This window comes from Sinocyclocheilus rhinocerous, unplaced genomic scaffold, assembly GCF_001515625.1.
Source record: "Sinocyclocheilus rhinocerous isolate Xijiao unplaced genomic scaffold, SAMN03320098_v1.1 scaffold1195, whole genome shotgun sequence".
Classification (NCBI taxonomy): domain Eukaryota; kingdom Metazoa; phylum Chordata; class Actinopteri; order Cypriniformes; family Cyprinidae; genus Sinocyclocheilus; species Sinocyclocheilus rhinocerous.
Window position 1 is genome coordinate 25,444 of NW_015644626.1, and position 20,160 is coordinate 45,603.

The window sequence follows — 20,160 nt, forward strand, 5'->3', positions numbered from 1 at the left end:
CCATAGCTTATTTTACGTAGAAGGATGATTTTAAAAAAAAAAAAAAAAACAGCTATAATTTTATTTATATTAGTCAATTAACAATTATTAATAATTTTAATTATTTATTATCAGTAGTAAGATATTTGTTGGTATTAAATATGTAAATATATTTTCATTAATATTAATATATTTATTATGTCTTATAATACTAAACTCCCCTTTCTCATGGTCAAATCACTGAATTGTATGGCCTCCCGTGGCTTATTGTTTTCTTTAAGACAGTATATTTCTAAATTCCTAATTCTGTATAGTATATTTATGTATCTATTCACTTTGATTATAAGCATTGCTGTGTTTCTGTGTGTCAGGTGGTGTGAGAATACAGCCATATCCAAAGCCCTCAAAGGTGAAATGCAAATCATCAGGTTAGACGCCACTTAAATTCTCCTCTGTTTGATCGTGTACTCACTTCCTTTTTATTAAAAACAATAATTTAACGGAATTTCCCACCTGTTGTTCAGGTATCCTCATAAGAGAAACAGGCTAATAGATCTTCCAGAGGACTATAGTGTGTTGCTCAATCAAGCTAGTCACTTTAAGTAAGTACTGTTAATACAAGATTGCCTATAATGTTCATTGTGTGAATTGAATATTTTGTGCAGATTAATCGGATGTTTCCTGTGACTTCCTCTCTTCGCCCATAGATGCCCAAACTCATCAGATGACGAGCGAAAGCACCCGACTCTGTGTCTTCTGTGCGGGGTCATGCTGTGTGCGCAGAGCCCCTGCTGTCAGGAGCAGCTGAACGGGGAGGAAGTAGGCGCGTGCACGGCTCACGCTGCAATCTGTGGGGCTGGAGTGGGAATGTTTCTCAGGTGAGAGGAAGACAAGAGAAAACATTTATTCTGTGAATATATCTGAAATCACATATATGTTAGTATGTTCGAATTCACAGTATTCATAAAACAGTTGACAAAAAGTAGCCAGATCACCTACTAGTGCGGTCAGTATGGTCACATGACAATGACAACGTCATACATTGCATTTATACTATATAGAATAGGGCTGTGCAATATATCGAAATATCGCAAATGTACATATCGCAATATGCATATCGCTACAGCTTGCAATATTTGGGGCCATGAACAAAAGACAAAGAGAAAATCACTCACTGCTCTTACCTAAATAACTTTTGTAGCTTAAATAAGAATCAGTGCATATTGAATTCAAAGAGAATCACTTAAGTGTGCGCAAGCACAAGGAATTTGTTGTGGTTTTACAGGAACATACATGCATACAAATAACCATATATATATGACACAAGATAGTTATAGAAGTTCACAGAACTGACTGAGTAACAGCTGAGTAAAACTGTTTCATCTGAGCATGTGGCACTTTAAGCATTATCGTATCGCATATCGAATATCGCATTATTTAATGAGTTATCGCATATCGCATTTTTCTTCAATATCGCACAGCCCTAATATAGAACATACTTTTTTAGCGGTGGTGACGTAATTACTTATTCAAATGAAGTATTTACTCAGTAAGCCATTTCAGACGCAGCCAGTGTGTATCTTATTCTACAAAATAAATATGTAATTGATGTAAATAAAGAAATACAATTAACTGTTGATAATAACAATCTTGTTTGTGTCTTTCTGAACAGGGTTCGAGAGTGTGAGATCATCTTAATGGCCAGTAAGACACGGGGCAGTCCCTATCCAGCACCTTACCTTGACGACTATGGAGAAACAGACCCTCAGCTTGGGTAAAGTTCATTGTTGTAAAATTTTTACACCAGCTCCTTGCAATAGAGTTTGGAACACATTTTGGATTCATTTAACAGTGTTGGGAAAAGTTACTTATAGGGCTGGGTTTTGACACAAATTTCACAATTCGATTCGATTCTCATTCACAAGCTTGCAATTTGATTCCCGATTCGATTCGATTCGATTCAATATTGATTATTTTGGATATGTATCTGGTACACATACAAAATTTTCTCAAGGAACAAAAAATCTCTTAACTAATGCTGTAAAATATACATGAGAGTCAGTTGGTACTACATTACTATAGTATTAAAGGTTAAAACTGACTGAATTGTTAGGCTATACAACTGCTTAAATTACATAATGAAGTTTTTATAATAAAAGTTACAATTACATAATAATATTTCTACTTCAATTCGTTTTTTTAAATGGTGGCTATAATAAAAAAATATATAAATTAAACTTTGAAGAACAGTAAAAGTTATAGTGAATATATTATATGGTGCATATATTTAGCAAAATGCTCCTCTCTACAGTTTATTTTTCTAGCTGACTAATGACTTTATGGTCACCGAATATGTTTTTTCTGAGGTAAGTTAAATGTGACGTTACGTGACATTGTTTACAAGCCATTATATTGACGTCTTTGCGCGGCTGAAACACTGATTGAGAGATTACATGAGACAGGATATGGATTGTAAAGTTGTACTCTTTCTTTTAACTTCCCTTCGGATGTTTAGTCATGTTTATTTTGTGCTGAAACTGGTATTAATGTGGAGGAGATGATCAGTTCACGTGCGCCTCGCGCTGCTGCTTTTATTGAACTGAGGCGCGCCACGCTACAGCAATCACTCCACAAAACAGCGCCAAAACGGCATTTATTGTTTGAATACTGCAATACAATGGACAGAATTTGAAATTTGAGACTTTGTTTCATATTAAAAGTACCAAAGCACAATGCTTATTGCGATTTATTGGATGGGAGGTGCCCTTCAATGTTCCGTCTATTAACTGAAAACAGGCTAGACTAATCGATTATTGGGATTTTAGAATCGATATCGTTTCGTAAAACTGAGAATTGATTATTATCGAGATATCGATATTTTTTACCCAGCCCTAGTTACTTATAAAAGTAATGCACTACAATATTGCCTTACTCCATGAAACAGTAACTAATTGTGTTACTTTTTATGCTAAGTAATACATTGTTACTTTTGTGTTACTTTCTGTCACCTGCTGGGCTTGCTTATTTGTGTTTTAATAACAAAAAAACCCAGAGGTTTTATTTTTGGCAGCTGTAAAGGCCCTGTCACACCAAAAAATTATTAAAAATAAGTGAATAAATGGGAAAATAAAGTAACTTGCATTACTTATTTGAAAAAGTAATTCAGATATTTTGTTGTAAATTTAAAAGTAATGCATTAATTACTTAGGGAAAAAAAGTAATCTGATTACTTGTGTTACTTGTAATGTGTTACCCCCAATACTGGCAATTAAATATTGTGAATTTTACTATATTGTTATATTAATGCATATACAGTAAATATACACTACTGTTAATGAGTTTTTTTTTAAAGACTCTTATGCTGACCAAGGCTGCATTTATATAATCAAAATATAGTAAAAACAGTAATATTTCAAACTATTATTACAAATAAAACCAGTATTTTATATTTCAATATTTTGTAAAATGTAATTTATTCTTGTGATGCAAAGCTGAATTTTCAGCATCATTACTCCGGTCTTCAGTGTCACATGATCCTTCAGAAATCATTCTGATATGCTGATTTGGTATTCAAGCAACATTTCTTATTATTATCAACATTGGAAACAGTTGTGCTGCTTATTATTTTTGTAGAAACTGTCGTACTTTTTTTTCAGGATTCTTTGATGAATAGAATGTTCATTATAAAGGCTTTTACTGTCACTTTTGATCAGTTTAATGGGTCTTGCTGATTAAGTATTCATTTCCATAAAAAAAGGAAAAGAAAAGTCTTTTTAAATGGTATTATTAGTTGATTAAAAAAAAATTATGTCTTGATTTAGTGAGAAGTCTGTGGGTAACCAGTGTTATTTTAGTGTCATTGAGATACTGTAAGTTTTGTTCATATTCTGAATTTATTCTTTTTATATTTTATATTTTCATATTAATTTTAGTTAAAGTTTTATTCATTTTGTTGTGTGCTTTAGTCATTTTTAGCAGTTTTTGTGTTTAGTTTTACGTAACTATAATAACACTGTGTGAAACAATGATAGATTTTATACTGAATTTACTTTTATTACTGAATTTTCTTGTATTAAATTTAGTGCTGGGCAACAATTAATCACATCCAAAATAAAAGTTTTATTTTATATAATGTATGTGTGTGTGCTGTGTATATTTATTTTGTATATATATAAAGACACACACATACAGTATATATTATGAACATATTTACATGTATATATTTATATTCATATAATTTATGTTATATATAAATATATTTAATATATAAACATAACATATTTTTCTTAAATATGTACGTGTGTGTGTGTGTGTGTGTGTATTTATATATACATAATAAATGTACACAGTACACACACATATATGTGACCCTGGACCACAAAACCAGTCTTAAGTCGCTTGGGTATATTTTTAGCAATAGCCAAAAAAAATTGTATGGGTCAAAATTATCGATTTTTCTTTTATGGTTATGATTTAAAGATCATGTTCCCCATACATCAATGGAAAGCTTATTTATTCAGCTTTCAGATGATATATACATCTCAGTTTCGAGAAATTGACCCTTATGACTGGTTTTGTGGTCCAGGGTCACATATTCTGTAAACAAAAACGTTTATTTTGGATGCGATTAATCGTTGCCCCACACTAATTCAGTTTTAATCTATTTGCAACAATGGCTGGTTTGTCAAAATTACAGTTCCTCTGATTGGGTGGGTGAGGGAATCATAATTCACATCCAAAACATAAAGATATTAAATATAATCAAAATGCTAAAAATGTAATTCTGATGTAAACACTGTATCATCATCAAGCATCTGCTTTGTCAGTTTATTCTTTATAGCTGTATTTGTTTGTGCTTTGCTAGACGTGGGAACCCGCTGCACTTGTATCCAGAGCGCTACCGCAAGTTGTTTCATATGTGGCAGCAGCACTGCGTCCTGGAGGAAATCGCCCGCAGTCTGGAGCTCCTCAATGTCATGTTCCCCTTTGAGTGGCAGATGCTTTGAGCTCCGAGACTGCCAGAGGAAGTGCACAACGCGAGTAGCAAGACACGCCGACTGCAAGGAGTAATAAACTCCCTCACTTCTCTACCTACTGCTGTCCGTGTTTTCCAGCAGCCCAGTGCATTATGGGTAGTCACACTAAACAGACCCATAGAAGATATTAAAGAAGTGAATGTGTTCTCTGGGCTCTTTATTTATCTAGCTTGGGTTGCAGATCTACACTCGTTTTAGCACTGCAGCTTTTTCTTTTTGCTCATTGTGGTGTTTTTGCATTTGTTTTCAGGGTGTAAAGATTTATTGCAGGGCTTGTGTCTCTACAAACCACATTAACCTATGTGAAATGCTAGGCCTCTCACCCTGCTACAGCCTTTTTGCTCTTTTTTTTCATCTGTGTAAGAAATGTATTCATGTGAATATAATCTATGTACTACTTTATTATGTAAAGCTGCCCTCAACATAAAGTATATTCAGTGTTTCTGAGTAAAAAGCTGTTTTTCAAATTATGCTACTTCACATGCTACGCCTAAAAAATAAGTCATATTTTTCATAAAAATACAGTTTTTCATTAAAGCAGCACTATGTAACTTTTTCTGTGTTCAGAATTTGCTAAATGTATATAATGAGCGAGTACATCATGAATTCATCTTCCAAACCGCGTGTTTTGTCTTATTCCGAATCACTACGTAACACTTATAATAAGTACTTATATTTGGACTATTGTAGCCTGGTTCGGTCGTCACCGCTGCGGAGTAACACATATCTGCGTGAATCGCCATAGACATAAACTTAGAGAAGTAGCTCCGGTTGGAATGTTCTTCCGCGGGATGTGTGCAGTTCTGTTTAGTAACCGCTAGAGCGCCAAAAGTTACATAGTGCTGCTTTAACATTTTATGTTTTCTTTTAAAATTCTCATTATTATTATTACAGTAAAATTACTATATCCTTTTAAAAATTAAATCAGCATGAAAGCCAAAAAGACAACAAACATAACATAAAAAAATAAAATTCATATTATTTTTTTCTTACAGTGACAATGAGATTTGTTACAGTAATGAATTTGGAGGAAAATAATATTGATGCAAATGATGTTAATATTTCTAATAATAGGGATCATTTAATTCAAGCTAATTTTCATATTTCTTTTGATTGACAGGTTTCATGAGATTCACTCATGCTATGGATGTCACATGAACATGTAAATAAACAATAATGTATAATTAGATGATGCTATTTTACTATAAGAACGCAGCTGTGATTTAAATTAAGAAACAAAATATCATTCACATAATCACATGCAACAATGTAAATTCAAGTATATTCCACTTGTCAATATATACTAAATCAAACACAAGTGCTTTACCTGAGCGTCAGTCAAAGTCCAGATTTTGAATTTTTTTTCCCACTCATGATCTGGTTCAAGATGTAAGAGCTTTTAATTTGCACTTAACTGAAATAAACTACTGAGTGACATCACTATTCTGATGGATCTCTTTCACCTCACATTCTGTCATCCTGTTAAATCTCTGTATTCATCAATTATCTGTACTTGATTATTTATTCAGGTTGAAATTATTTAAATTATTTCCTAACTATGATTGATGGGTGTTTCTGTTAGATATTAAAAACACAAACAAGAAATGCTTCTCTTGTGTGTATGTTTTGAGATTTCCGTGTAATTCATAGACATCAGTGCAACATTGATAATATGCAGATCAGCATATTGGAATGATTTCAGGTGGGTCGTGTGACAATGAAGACCGGCGTAATGACCGCTGAATATTCACATATGTATTCATATAATTGTTTTTATGATATCTTATGTTGTTTTTTTTTGTTTTAAAAAAAACACTTTAACTAGTAAACTTTTGTATAATGCAATATAACACTTGATCAGCACCCATTTCTATAATGCATTATACTTTTTAAAGCTGTAACCAATAGGTATTACAACTGATAAATATAATACATTACATATAATGCACGTGTATAATAAGGCACTGATGTACCTTTACATTGCATTCTGTATACATACATGCTTCAAATACAGTGTTACCACAACAATTGTGTGAAATTTAAATCAGTTTGTTCCTTTAGGATAGGTTTTCATCTGGCTTTACTTATAACAATAAATAAATAAAGTTTCTTTATTGGCATATGGTTCCATAAAGAACCTTTGACATCCAAGGAACCTTTCAATGGTCCTTTATTGTCCTTTAAATGTTCTTTAGATTATTAAAATGTTCTTCACACTAAGAAATAATCGGTTCTTTCAAGAACGTTTCACTGAAATGTTATTTGAGGAACGCAAAATCACTGTGAAAAACCTCCCTTTGGAACAGTTGTTTTTAACAGTAAAGGAGAGAGCATATAATTCAATAATGCAAGCGATTCAATGAACTTCAGTACCCTTGAAACCAACACTTAAAACTCTTTAATAATGTATTGATTACATTTACATGTTGCATTTATTGTCATTACATATCCATGATATATTTTAGACATGGGTGTGCTTTGTAAAAAAAAAAAAAAAAATGTTTATGAAATATACATCTTTGGAAAATGTTTTAGAGGCTGTTGGTATCATGTTTTCACCAGTGATTACAATACCTGGCTTTAGGCACGAGACCAAGGCATAAAATAAGAATTTTTGGTGGCTTGTAATGGGTAAGCTGACAGTTTGATTTCATGGAAATAGAAATATTGAAAGAGAGAGAGAGCATGTACTACCGTATGTAGTTTTGTGTATTTTTGCGATTTTGGAGCCCTCAACAGTTCGATGTCGTAAATATAGGCTATCACTGTCGTAACTACAGTGAAAACCTGCACTTACGTGCATTTTTTTTTTTTTTTGCCGCCTTAATGCAAATCCCTTTTAGCGGAATTTCGTACCCGGCAAACGTACACACTGTCAGAAGAGACGTTTTGGAGGATATATTAAAGAAACAGAAGCTATTCGCCTTATTAGAAGTCAGTGCAGCCTACATCAGAATGATTTTGGAACTTAAAAAAAATCACATACAGTTGCTTTAATTACTAATGAAAAACCTACAGTAAACAGTGAAGCTCTAAATAAATCCAGCGATAGGTAGCAGACCTACTCTCCAGTAATCACATAATCCACACAAGAATCTCTAAAACACAAAAGAATTTAACGGGGAACTAAAAAAAAAAATCACATACAGTTGCTTTAATTACTAATGAAAAACCTACAGTAAACGGTGAAGCTCTAAATAAATCCAGTGATAGGTAGCAGACCTACTCTCCAGTAATCACATAATCCACACAAGAATCTCTAAAACACAAAAGAATTTAACGGTTGTATTCTTAATGAGAGGCAATTTATACATTTTAAAACTATGAAGGCCCCATGATGCTTTGCCTTGTGTGTTAAAACAGTAGGCTACTTGGTTAAGTTCTTACATGTTAATTTACAACAGACCTCAAGTATGTTGTGTGTTGTAATATCACTATGTTCTTGCTTTACAATGCCATCTCAATTTTTACTGAACCGTTTTCATCATTTTTAGTCATACAGCATCAGAGTCCAGTCCTCTGTGGCTTATGTAATGTTTCTGGCCAAAATGTGCATTCTGAAGACCTAACTGGCCATTGGAAGAGGCTTTGGAGGCACATTGTCTGGACCATAGTGTGCTGTCGGTGGTTTGTCAATGTTTGGATCTCCATTGCTTGATATGTTGATCTGATTGAACTTGCCCAGGTGTTTGATGATGTTGAAATTAGAGCGAGCCGTCTCCACAAAGCTGTTCTCCAGGAGCCACCCGTCTGACTCAGACTCAGGGTCCCCCTGCCGCAGCACGTTTTCCAGAGACGTTTGGAGGTAACGGACCCCCGTTAACACAGAGAGCTGTCAGAGAAGAAAATGATGCTTTATTCATGAGGTAGTTTTCACCGATAGCAAACAAATTTGGTCCAGACAATTCTTACTGAAGCTTCACGTCATCCTTTGTAAAGCAGTCATGTGCTTTACTTAGGACGCTGAGGGATTGGAGTGACTGGTGCATAGAGCAGATTATAAAGTGAATGTACAATCGGATTAGGTCACGCAACCAGAGCACATTTTTATAAAGATAGTGAGTTGCCCCTTGCTTTTCATTAGTGTAGAGTTTCATAGTACAATTGTTAAAACAATGTTTCAGACAAAATTGGGTCAGTATATTTTTTTCTCTGCCAGCAAAAGAACAAAAAATGCAAATTGTAGCAAGTCTTTAAACATTGTCAAGCAACTGTAAATGGTTCTGATACATATTTCTGTCATGACAACTCTCAGAGGGATTTGTAATGTACATGACAATGTTAATGTATTTGGTCTTGCCGGAATAGATCTGCTACGCTGTTGCTGCTGCAGCAGAGCAAGTACCGAGCTTTGCTCTTGCTACTGCCAATACATCCACAACATGCTGCTGTGAGCTTGTAAGAATATTGCTGCTGCAAATATAACATACATGAAATAACCCCCATATAGCATACATGAATTACCTCGTAGCAGATCTATACAGGTGGAGCTGGGGAAGGTGGAGGGTTTCTGAAGCAAGCTGCAACTGCTACCGCAAGCACTAGTCATATATTTGAAAGTTGAGCAGCGAGCTCATTGGCTACCGATACAGGAGAGAACCAATCAGCTGTGCCATGTGATAATGATGTCATTAGGTCAGATTTAGATAGACCTATCGGACTGCACCATCTAGAGTTTCATGCCAGAACTCTATATTTAAACAAACCGACCATTCTATATTCATTCTACTTGGAGTTGTTGATGTTCTTGAACTGTGTTTCAATGGCAAGGCTATTAACAGCAAAATTAATTTGTGTAATTTCCGTAATTAATATACATTTTATGTCTTTAGTTTATTTTCAGCGATTATTATTAAGACATTAACAGTAGCCAATTATAGGAATTATTAAACTTAAATATTCCAAAGTAACTGCTTAACTACAATTTATCGCTGAAGCCACTGTCATTTTAAATCTTTACACAGGTTGGAACTGAGTTTACAAGTTCTATTGGTCAATTCACACCACACCAACAGACATAGACCAACGGCAACAGCTGACCGAATATAGTATGTGACTCAGGTGCTCCAAGACCCGACAAACATTAATTCAACATTTTTAATTGGCGAAAAATCACTGACCAATGCCAAGAGATGCTGACAGGTGTAACACATTAATTAGCAAAAATGTGTGTCTGTTGCTGTTTGTCTGCGTCGGTCAGTGCAGTGTGAATTGGCCTTTAAGACGTAAATGCTTTTTGCAATTTGGAAGCATTCCGCCATGGCATGAATGCAATTACTGTATAAAAAAAAGAAGTAGTAGAAAGTAGAAGTAGTTGAATATAGTTCCAAACGAAGCCAATTAGAAAGAACCCTGCACCTTCAAATCATTTGAGTGAATAATTCAATGGCTTACTCATAAAGAGGGCCACTTCTATCCACCTACCAGTGCTTTTCAACTGTCAGCATTTGTGGAACACAGCTAAGCCAATCAAATTTGATTAATTAAGGACTGATGTCATGAACAATCCAGATTTTTGTAAAGGCACAGTCATTGTTCAACTAAATTTTTCAGGTGAAGTCTAGTCATTTCAGTTGGAATCTACCTAAACAGGACATCAAGTGGGTGAAAGATTTCGCAAACAGATTTCAACAGAAAGCTGCTTGGTTTTTCAAATAACTTATTTGGGAGCAATGCTTGATGCCCACAAAGCTTTGCAGACATATTGCACCTTAATTGTATCGGTACACTCATTCTGTTGCAGTGTGTTAGCATTACTGCCTGCTGTATTGATCTTTTTATGGGTATATATTAAAATATATAAAAAATGTATACCTCATTTGTAAGTCGCTTTGGATAAAAGCGTCTGTTAAATGACTAAATGTAAATGTATTTCATATTTGCATATTCGAGGCAGGAAGTATGCTAGTATGCTGAGCAGTTAAGGAACTAATTTACCATTATACATAATATATAATTTAATTTAAGAAATCCATGGTCATATTTGCATGTTTAAGACATCATATAGCATTCATCAAATTTATAGGTTCTCTAAAATGGCAATGAATAGAGTACCCATTAAAAAAATGTATTGCTAGGTAAAGAAATGGAATTACTAAAATGACGACCGAATATGAGAGTACTAAATAGTATTGAATACATATTCAGTACTTCCCTATTGCCAAAGCAATAGACACAACCAACCTCAAAGAGCCAGATGATCAGAACCGTGAGGCCGACAGAATGCATGATGTTGGTGTAATAATCTAGCAGAGCCTGACGACATCCTCTCATCCACAGGTTGAGCTCCTCTGTCTGGTAGTCGTAATTAAAGTAGGCGGAGTTATTGGTGATTTGGTACTGAATGCATGGCCGAGGAGAGTTGACATTGCAGCAGCTGAAGGGAACTCCGTCCATTAGGTATTTTCCCTCAACGTTGCTTCGCAGACGACTAGTAAGAAAAAATTGCATTTGTAAAATTTTGTGAATTTCATTATTATTAATGCAACTATTGGTCATGTTATAACTGTATATATATATATTAGGACTCCTCTTAATATTTTAATAGCTATTAACAATTTAAATAATATTAACTATTTAAATAACTATTTTTCCAAACCCAACTTACTCTACCACTTCCCGTTGGGACATATCCAAATATCGGTTGCTGACCCACTGGATCTGGAACCAATCTCTGTAGCCCTTGTTCCCACAGCATTGGAACTGGATCTGCAGCTGGTCCACTGTACGCTTCAAGAAGCAGCGGCCTGGTGTGTCTGTGTCCTTATAGTAACGCATAGCGTCCCGTAGCCCCAATGTTAGTGCTTCCTCCAGCTGTCCGTGCATGCTGTAGCACATCAAGGCGCCCACGAGCACGCTCAGAGTGAAGAAAAACGTGCAAATGATGTATGGGAGCATCACCAACTTCCAGCGTAGGAATTTGTTGGTGTCCACACAGTCATAGCAGATCTTTCCTCCCAAAAAGTTAATCACGCAGGCTATAAGTCCCACGGCAATTAGCATGTTTGGCACGGATTGGAGCTGACTCTCAGCCATTAGATCCTGCCGCTTGTTAATTTCAACTTTTAGAAAGATGCCCAAGCTAAAGAGGATGATACCTGTTACAACGGATATCCAGTTTAGTACCCACAAAACCTGGGCCAGTTTGTCTCTATTGGTTTTGGTCAATTTTATTGGCAGCACAGCCATCTTACCAATATTTCAGAGAACCTTTGATTTAATTGATCTTGTGGAAGTCTACTGGAGTTCCTAGTACACAAATCAACTAAATTAGTTTTAGATGTAAGTCAATGAGGTGTTCAAGGTTCCTACGGAAGATGACATGAATGGACTAATGCTTCTTAGCAATTAGCTTCTTAAGCTAACTTAGTGAGTGTCAATCATTGGAAAGACCTTGAAACACTATCTCGGGCAAATCTAAATCATTTTGGCTCTGTCAAACTGTTTGGAGATGCCATTTGAGGTCCTTTACAAACACAGTAAAACTGAAATTATTTCCATTTTTGCAAATGTACACCTAAAAGGCAAAAAGAGAGGAAAAAGTACTTATATATATTTGGACAATGGGTGGCTATTGAGAAGAACATGATTGCATAAATATGAGTCTGATAAAAATAGAAGGATACATACTCAGTCATATTAAAAGAAATGAATCCAGTTAATTTAGATCTTTCAGTATGCTACATTGTTAGCGTTTTACCTTTTTTATCATGCAAATATTTTTAGCCATTTAATGTTTCAAAAAAGCTAATAATACTCCTGTTCTGAGTGTGGAAAGCTCAAAATAGCTGACGAATCTAAATAAGTTCACCTGAACAGACAGGCACAGGGCTTGTCCTTAACCAGGCGTGGTGATTGAGATGATCCCAGCATAAGGGTAGTAATAAACAGCTTATTACTCACCCATCCATGCCTATCCATCACTCAATAGCATCCCGCCCTATTCCAAGTGATTTTTCTCTTTCTCTCCATCAGATGCCTTCAGTTTTTGTGAAACAACCTGAATGCATTGTTTGCTGATGAAAACTGATATGTGTATGTGTGTTAGTGTCTGCCGCAGACTCAGCTGTGACCTCTCTCATAATTCCTTCTAATCAGTAAGCAGACCGGTTGGATTTGGAAGAGTACCTTCTGCCACCAGCACAAATCTCACTGACTGGGATGTGTGTGTGTGTGTGTGTGTGTGTGTGTGTGTTAGACAGAGAATGAAGGGGGGGAGAGAGCTACTAAGAGTCACATAGTTTAATTGTTGTATCATTATTCACTCTCTATTCTAAATCTATTCTTTAAAAAAAAAACTTGCCCCTTTTAGACTTGCACTCTCTTCATTGCTTCCATTGTCCTCATTTGTAAGTCGCTTTGGATAAAAGCGACTGCTAAATGTCTAAATGTAAATGTAATGTAATTTATATTTTACATATCCTATTTAAATACAAATATTAAATATTTTACTTAGTAGCTTAGTTACATAATATACTTTACTTAGTAATTTCTTTTAAAATAAGAGACCTCATTTTAAATCAATCAATCAATCAATCAATCAATCAATCAATCAATCAATCAATCAATCAATCAATCAATCAATCAATCAATCAATCAATCAATCAATCAATCAATCAATCAATCAATCAATCAGTCAGTCAATCAATAAATAACATTGGGATTAAATTTGCCCCTTCTACCAAAACAGAGGTAATATTTATGTGTGCCAAAACCATGTGACCTACATCAAACACAATCTAATGCCTCACACAGTTTGCACAAGACTCCTATTTTGTCTTCTAAAATTAAATAAAAATATTGGGAAATAAATCAAACAAATGAATAAATAATAATTAAAAAAACGAAACATTTAACAAGTATGTAAAATAAACAAATAAAACCCAATAATCAAACAAAAAAACAATGACAAAACAGAACAAAGCAAAACAAAACAAAAGCAAAGGCAAAGCAGAACAAAGCAAAGCAAGATAAAACAAAACAAAAAACAAAGACAAGAAAAAACAAAAAACAAAAAAAAGTATTTTTGGGACTAAAATATCTTTTTTATCAAATAAAATTCCCATTTATAAGTAAACAGTCTCCTGACTCTAAGGCTGTTTGCTGTCTTGTATACCATGGGCATTCTTTATATGAATGACTCCTGTTTTAATATGCATATTTCATGTAATACCACATGTACTGACAGCCAGTGAAATCCAAAGGATTATTCAGGCCTAAAGGGGATTGAGTCAAGGGAAAGAGCATACAAACTAGTCAGCAGATCTGAATGCAGGGTGCCCATATAGGACCACTACTGGATGAAAGGGGCTTTGTCTGGTGAGTAATGATTACCACAATGTTTATGAGTATTGACCAAAGCATGGACAACTTACTGTACAGATGAATGACTGTTACAAGATGACTATTTAACATTTAATTTTACATTTAAATACATATTCACAAGTTAAAACACCACAAATGATTGTTTTTATTTTCTCAGTTGAATATGTTTCAACCAAGGCCTTATTTGTAAGGCTAAGATTTCTGTGGTAGTTGATGTCTTTAAGGTTTCTTGAAAGGTTCTTTATGGAATATATGGATGATGCTAAACACAGAAGTCTCGTGGAATAAAGCTTTAACAGACAACAATATCAAAGGCCTTATTGGCTGCATACGAGGCCTCTATAATGAAGGTAAGACTTCAATGCCTTGTATTGTACCTGAGCATATCTCAGTCCAATATAGATTACAATGATGTGACACATAAATTGATTGATGTGCTGTTTCTCTATAGGTGAAGGGGATGCGAGTGAACGTGCGGCCAGTTTTAACTGCTGGCTTCAGAGATCAGCAGAACTGGCCAAGAAGGAGCTGTTAATGTTCTGTGAGTAGGTGAAATCTTATTAAACATTGAGGTTTACCGTTTTTGTTTGGGGTATTCAGATAAAGTTCATCTGGTTCTTATATGATTGTAGGTTTCGGTCGATATAAAGGCTTGTGGATGTGTTTGGATGAAAACACTGTTGCTCTGGTCCATAAGCTGCTCCTCAAGCTGAAGAACCTGCTTTCTCTGGTCCACCGAAACACAGTGACGGTCTGCATTCTAAACATGGTCAGTTTGCAGACTATTGTCATATTTGCAGTCTCTTTTCTAAGGAGCCCCTAAAAGGACATAGTGATGGAAAACATATAATGATGGGGGGTAAATCAAAATTAAATTTTGATTTAATACAAAAATTTATGTATTTGCATTTGTTCACAAAACTTTTGAGTTCTCTGGCAAACATACTGTGTTCTCCTAAAAACGGAAAACATTTACATTCTCTTGCAAAAGCATTGTTTCCCTGGAAAACTTTGCGTTTACTTGTAAAACTATTGCGTTCCCCAGAGAAACTTTGCATTCACTAAATATACAGTAGCTTTTCCTCCCACATCATATTATTTCCATCACAAACATTATATGAGTGAACACAAAGTTTCTCAGGGGAAGGCAAAAATTTTGCTAGAGAGTGCAAAAACACTGAAATATCTTTTTCTTTAAGGGGCTCTCTACTTTTCACGTATATGCACAATGTTTATTTATTTAAAATGCAAAATATAAACTAAATATACATTTACAACTATATTAGCTTTTTAACAGTGAATTTAATTCAGACTGCCTATAAAATTAGTCAGTTTTAGAATGTCTGCATAATAATACACAGAATATATAATACTAATTTTACAAATAAATGATGGACAAATAAACACAAGTGTGGAGACATTTTATGGAAAATGGTTTGGTATTTTTTGAAAACAACTGTACTGTTAATTCAATTTAGTATATGTAATGATAAATGTAATGTGTAATAATGCAGTTAGGTCTATATATATTTGGACACAAGTTTTATTATTTTAGCTGCTGACCAAAACATTTTCAAGTTACAGTTACATAATGAATATGGGCTTAAAGTGCACACTCTGAGCTTTAATTCTCATCAAAATTGGAGGAAAGGTTAAGGACTTACAGCTCTTTAATATGTACCTCCCCCTTTTTCAAGGGACCGTAAGTAATTGGACAATTGACTCAAAATCAGTTTCATTGGCTATTCTTTCGTTATTTCTACATCAATTAAGCAGGTAAAAGTTCTGGAGTTGATTCTAAGTGTGCCATTTACATTTGGAAGCTGTTGCTGTGAACCCACATCATGCGGTCAAAGGATCTCAACCCGATTGAGCATGCTTTTCACTTACTGAAGACAAAACTAAAGGCAGAAAGACCTACAAACAAACAACAACTGAAGTCAGCTGCAGTAAAGGCCTGGAAAAGCATCACAAAGGAGGAAACCCAGGCTCTGGTGATGTCCATGAGTTCATTTTATTTATGATTATATTTATTTGTCCAATTACATTTGAGCCCCTGAAAATGGGGGGACTGTGTATAAAATGGTTGTAATTCGTAAGCATTTTATGTTATATTTTTGTTCAACCCCTTGAATTAAAGCTTAAAGTCTGCAATTCAATTTCATCTTGATTGTTTTATTTTTAATCCTGTTCTGGTGGCACACGGAGCCGAAATTATGAAAATAATCCAAATATAAATGGACCTATAGTAACTGCAAGTCTGTGTACTACAGATTGATTGATTGATTGATTGATTGATTGATTGATTGCACTTGTGGTTTGGTACACTGGACCACAAACAAATGTGAAGAAATATTTGTAGTGATTGCAACCGTTCCTTAACAATAAGGAACAGCATGTTGAAAAAAAAAATGTTGGAATATGAATTGCTCTAACTAATTGTTTGTATGTTTTTCAATCTCTGTTCATGGGAGTCCCATGTGGTGTGCACACTAGGAAGCAGGGCTTCATATATATGAGGTTGTTGGAAACAAGACACATCCTGCTGGGCCGCCTGGTGCAGTGGTGAAGCATCACAGGTCCTGTTCTGGTGGCACACGGAGCCAAAATTATGAAAATAATCCAAATATAAATGGACCTATAGTAACTGTAAGTCTGTGTACTACAGATTGATTGATTGATTGATTGATTGATTGATTGCACTTGTGGTTTGGTACACTGGACCACAAACAAATGTGAAGAAATATTTGTAGTGATTGCAACCGTTCCTTAACAATGAGGAACAGCATGTTGAAAAAAAAAATGTTGGAATATGAATTGCTCTAATAAATTGTTTGTATGTTTTTCAATCTCTGTTCATGGGAGTCCCATGTGGTGTGCACACTAGGAAGCAGGGCTTCATATATATGAGGTTGTTGGAAACAAGACACATCCTGCTGGGCCGCCTGGTGCAGTGGTGAAGCATCACAGGACTTCTGCCCAAATACCCCGGTGAGTTGATGTTGTCTTATGATTTATTAAAATGGAAAAAGAAGAAAGCCATTGATAATTTCACTTGTGAATGCTAAAATCAAATACAAAGTAAACTGTAATTAATTATGTCCTCATATTGATTTTTTTCAGAAGCCCATGAGATGAAGAGGATATCTCAGATGTGGCGTGAGGTGGACCAGAAACACAGGAGAACATGTCTGGAGTTGAGGTAACCACCACATTTTCCACTCTAGCTGACAGTAATATGTATTTTTTATTAATATTTAATAATCATTTGAAATATTAATAACCAATGTTCTCTCATCAGTGATTATGCTGAGGAAAAGTACCGGTGGAGCTCCCTTATTCAGGGTATGGTAGCTCATATGGACAAACACCATGGACCTATATGGGTTTCAGAAGATTGTGCCTATCAGACATTCCCACCACCATCTCTAGAAGATTTGCTAAAGCTAGTGCTGCTGCCTAATATTGACATCCTGTCTGTCCAAGCCATTGTATCCTGCTTATTTCTATTTTAATATTTAGTTTATTTCTCAGATGTTTATTCTCAGCATTTTATCTTTACTTTTTTTCTCGAAAACTAATGAGTTTTTTTTCTCGAAACATACTGAGTTTATTGTCAAAATATTAGTTTTTCCTCAACATTTTATTTAGATTTTTTTACTCAAAATTGAATGTTTTTTTCTCGAAACACAACAACTTTTTTTCTTGTAATATAATGTTTATTCTAAACATTTTATATAGACTTTTTTACTCTAAATGTAACAAGTTTTTTTCTTGAAACACAACAGCATTATTCTCGAAATATAATGATTTTATTCTCTAAATTTTATTTAGAGATTGTTTTTTTTCGAAATTTAACGAGTTTAATCTCGCATTATAATGACTCTCGAGAATCTTTTTTTGAAAAGAGTTTTTTTTATATCATTGCTTGGTCCTCATACTATGGAAGCCCGTTTCCGCCACTGAATAAATAAAAAAAAAGGTTATTGCTGACTTTTTTTTTCCACAGAATTGCGTGATAAAAACTCACAATTCTGACTTTTTTTTTCTCAGAATTGCGTGATAAAAACTCACAATTCTGACTTTTTTCTCACAGAATTGCGTGATAAAAACTCACAATTCTGACTTTTTTTTCTCAGAATTGCGTGATAAAAACTCACAATTCTGACTTTTTTCTCACAGAATTGCGTGATAAAAACTCACAATTCTGACTTTTTTTTCTCAGAATTGCGTGATAAAAACTCACAATTCTGACTTTTTTCTCAGAATTACGTGATATAAATTTTCTCAGAATTGCGTGATATAAACTCACAATTGATTCGCAATTCTGACTTTTTTTCTCGCAATTGCGAGTTTATATCATGCAATTCTGACTTTATAACTCGAAATTGCATGTTATAAAGTCAGAATTGCGAGTTTTTATCTCGCAATTGTGGCTTTATATCTCGCAATTCTGGCTTTATAACTCGCAATTGTGAGTTTATATCACGCAATTCTGAGAAAAAAAAAATCAGAATTGTGAGATAAAAAGTGGCAATAACCTTTATTTATTTTTATTCAGTGGCGGAAACGGGCTTCCATATAATCCTTTTCCATAATAATGTTACCAAAAAGAAAAAATAATCAAATTAATTATTTTTTTACGGATAAACAGTTATCTTAAACTGTATTAATATTTAAAAATAATACTGTTTTACTGAGACTTCTTTCAAAAGCATGAAAAATCATAATGACACCAAACATTTGAATTTGAACGGTAGTGTGTGTGTGTGTGTGTATGTACATGTATGTATATTATATAATATAATATATGTCCTATAATGATATACATCATTTACAAATAATTTACATTCTTAGCTTTGGTTGCTCTCTTGTGGTTGGAGGATAACGCTCTTTAACAAATCCTCTCCAGATAATGTACTTTGTCCTGGATGTGTCTAACTTCCTGCACTGTAAGGATGATCTCCTGCAGTCATTCTGCCATGTCTTCAGTATCCCATCTGCATTTTCTCAACAGATTTGTGGATTCTGGCTTCTAGATCACGGATTAGTAACAGTGAGCTGTTTTCAATATCATCACACAGATTGTATGGCATCTTATTTCATTTGTCGAAACCAATTGAGCTCTGAACATTTTTATTCCCAGGACTCAATGAATGTCTTATTGAGCCCAAGAGCTTGTCCTCCAACACTGTCATGGCACCACTGTGCTGTTCTGAAGACGTTATTGAAGACAGGAGAGAATCGAGCAGCACTGAAGTATCTGTACAGCATCACACTAGCAATGGAGAACGTCTCGGTTACGTATGGTAACCCTCGTTCCCTGAAGAAGGGAACGGAAACGCCACGTCGGATGACCAACGAATTGGGATCTCGCTTAGAGAGACCAATCTACTTCGAGTGTAAACTAAACGAGCCAATGCACATTGGCATGCGATTATTGCATCCAGCTGCCGCTGATCACAGCGTGAGTATAAGTAGGCAGCAGATGCAGCGCATATTCAGGTTTTCGCTGAGGAGCCGAGCCGGTGACCCGGCCGCTCAGCGGTGGTACAGGAGATGTGGCGACGGGACGTGACGTCTCCATTCCCTCCTTCAGGGAACGAGGGTCACAACAGGACCATCGGCCGCCTTCACTGTTGTGAAGCGGATGCCACTGAACTTGGGGGGACGCCGGGCAAACTGAATCGCATAGCAGAGGCTGATGGACCGCAGAAACCAGCGAGACGGGCTGGGTAGCTCTAGTCAGGCACCCAGATACCGTGCAAGCAGGACAAACGGAACCACTGCCATACCCGCAGTGGGGCAGCGAAGTGGAACG

General features: G+C 35.1%; 3 protein-coding genes and 1 long non-coding RNA gene across 7 annotated transcripts in view; 3 read left to right on the plus strand and 1 right to left on the minus strand.

Moving 5' to 3' along the window:
- Positions 1–5,553, plus strand: part of LOC107758555 (E3 ubiquitin-protein ligase UBR1-like) — a 25,744-nt gene extending 20,191 nt beyond the window's left edge. Inside the window, exons 28-32 of the mRNA XM_016576320.1 lie at positions 351–407; positions 504–581; positions 687–857; positions 1,652–1,753; positions 4,844–5,553. Coding sequence (XP_016431806.1) covers positions 351–407; positions 504–581; positions 687–857; positions 1,652–1,753; positions 4,844–4,985 — 550 coding nt within the window. The 3' untranslated portion in view covers positions 4,986–5,553. The remainder of the gene's footprint in view (positions 1–350; positions 408–503; positions 582–686; positions 858–1,651; positions 1,754–4,843) is intronic.
- Positions 5,554–8,163: 2,610 nt separating this feature from the next.
- prph2la (peripherin 2-like a) lies at positions 8,164–12,414 on the minus strand. The gene is made up of 4 exons (XM_016576323.1): positions 11,623–12,414; positions 11,199–11,445; positions 8,540–8,847; positions 8,164–8,497 (listed from the first exon to the last, which is right to left on the minus strand). Exons 1-3 carry the CDS (start codon positions 12,201–12,203, stop codon positions 8,581–8,583), a joined length of 1,095 nt encoding a protein of 364 aa, XP_016431809.1. The 5' UTR covers positions 12,204–12,414; the 3' UTR covers positions 8,164–8,497; positions 8,540–8,580.
- A 1,823-nt stretch (positions 12,415–14,237) lies between these two features.
- LOC107758558 (protein ELYS-like) overlaps positions 14,238–20,160 on the plus strand; it is a 7,442-nt gene continuing 1,519 nt past the window's right edge. For 2 of the 4 annotated variants that reach the window (XR_001642039.1, XM_016576324.1), the window contains exons 1-6: positions 14,238–14,333; positions 14,576–14,689; positions 14,791–14,880; positions 14,972–15,108; positions 19,252–19,395; positions 19,486–19,632. Coding sequence is in view for 1 of the 4 variants with exons in the window: in XM_016576324.1 (XP_016431810.1) it covers positions 14,315–14,333; positions 14,576–14,689; positions 14,791–14,880; positions 14,972–15,108; positions 19,252–19,395; positions 19,486–19,632 (651 nt within the window). In the remaining 3 variants the exon portion in view is untranslated. The remainder of the gene's footprint in view (positions 14,334–14,575; positions 14,690–14,790; positions 14,881–14,971; positions 15,109–19,251; positions 19,396–19,485; positions 19,633–20,160) is intronic. The other 2 variants (XR_001642040.1, XR_001642041.1) reach the window with 2 other exon arrangements.
- LOC107758560 (uncharacterized) lies at positions 16,839–17,535 on the plus strand. Its single transcript, XR_001642042.1, has 3 exons — positions 16,839–16,918; positions 17,310–17,330; positions 17,463–17,535. It is a non-coding gene; the product is annotated as an uncharacterized LOC107758560 (long non-coding RNA).